General features: G+C 59.6%; 1 protein-coding gene across 1 annotated transcript in view; it reads left to right on the top strand.

The window, feature by feature from the left end:
- The window catches only part of CAV3 (caveolin 3), a 3,028-nt gene extending 2,908 nt beyond the window's left edge, over window positions 1-120 (top strand). Inside the window, exon 3 of the mRNA XM_008936207.1 lies at window positions 4-120. Within this exon, the coding sequence (XP_008934455.1) occupies window positions 4-120 (117 nt within the window). The remainder of the gene's footprint in view (window positions 1-3) is intronic.
- Window positions 121-805: the final 685 nt, after the last annotated feature.

Here is an 805-nt window from a genome sequence, read left to right as displayed (position 1 = left end):
GAGATCCAGTGCGTCAGCCGCATCTACTCCCTCTGCATCCACACCTTCTGCGACCCCCTCTTCGAGGCGCTCTCCAAGATCTGCGGCAACATCAGAGTTGCTCTGCGGAAGGAGATCTAGGTGCCCCCGGCCCTCTGCCCAGCCCCTCCCCCCCGCAGCGAGTCCTGCCCTGGGGCACACGGGCGCCGGTTCCCGCGGCAGAGCTGCTGCCGGGGATGCTCCTGCAGACAGGGGCACGCCAGGCTGCCCTTCCTCCACCCCCGGGCCAGCAGCTTTAGGAGAAGGGAGCCCCACCGAGGCTCAGGGAGCAGCCCGGGGAGAGCCCTCTGCCCTCGGGGACCCCCGGCACCGTGCCCACCTCCAGTGGAAGGAGCCACAGCATCCCCTGGACCACAGCCCCGGGGCACAGCCTGCAGCTGCAGAGCAAGCAGCAAGGGTGCAGAGATGCTGCTGGACAAGAGACCAAACCCCTCCTGCTCCTCCATCCCTTCAGTCTAGCATGACCCTGAGAGAAATATTTGCATATGAACTCGTTTTTGCTGCAAGTAATTGCTGCTGTGAAAGCTTCTGCATTAAATCACGCTGCACAAAAGTTTTATGGATAGAATAGTGAGAGCAACCCTTGTTTTCAGTGTTTGCATTGCACAAAGCCTTGAAATCCAGATGGATGAGTGCACGAGGTGGTGTCAAAGCAGTGGGTCTGCCCTCTGGGAGTGCATGCTGAGCCTGGGGCACCAGCAGCTGCAAAACCATTCATGGCTATTTGAAGCTTGCCACCTAATTATAGGGCATCACTGTGCCTCCT

This window comes from Merops nubicus, unplaced genomic scaffold, assembly GCF_000691845.1.
Source record: "Merops nubicus isolate BGI_N331 unplaced genomic scaffold, ASM69184v1 scaffold19792, whole genome shotgun sequence".
In the NCBI taxonomy this organism is placed as follows: domain Eukaryota; kingdom Metazoa; phylum Chordata; class Aves; order Coraciiformes; family Meropidae; genus Merops; species Merops nubicus.
Note: the sequence above shows the minus strand (reverse complement) of the source record. Positions and strands in the feature narration are given on the sequence as shown.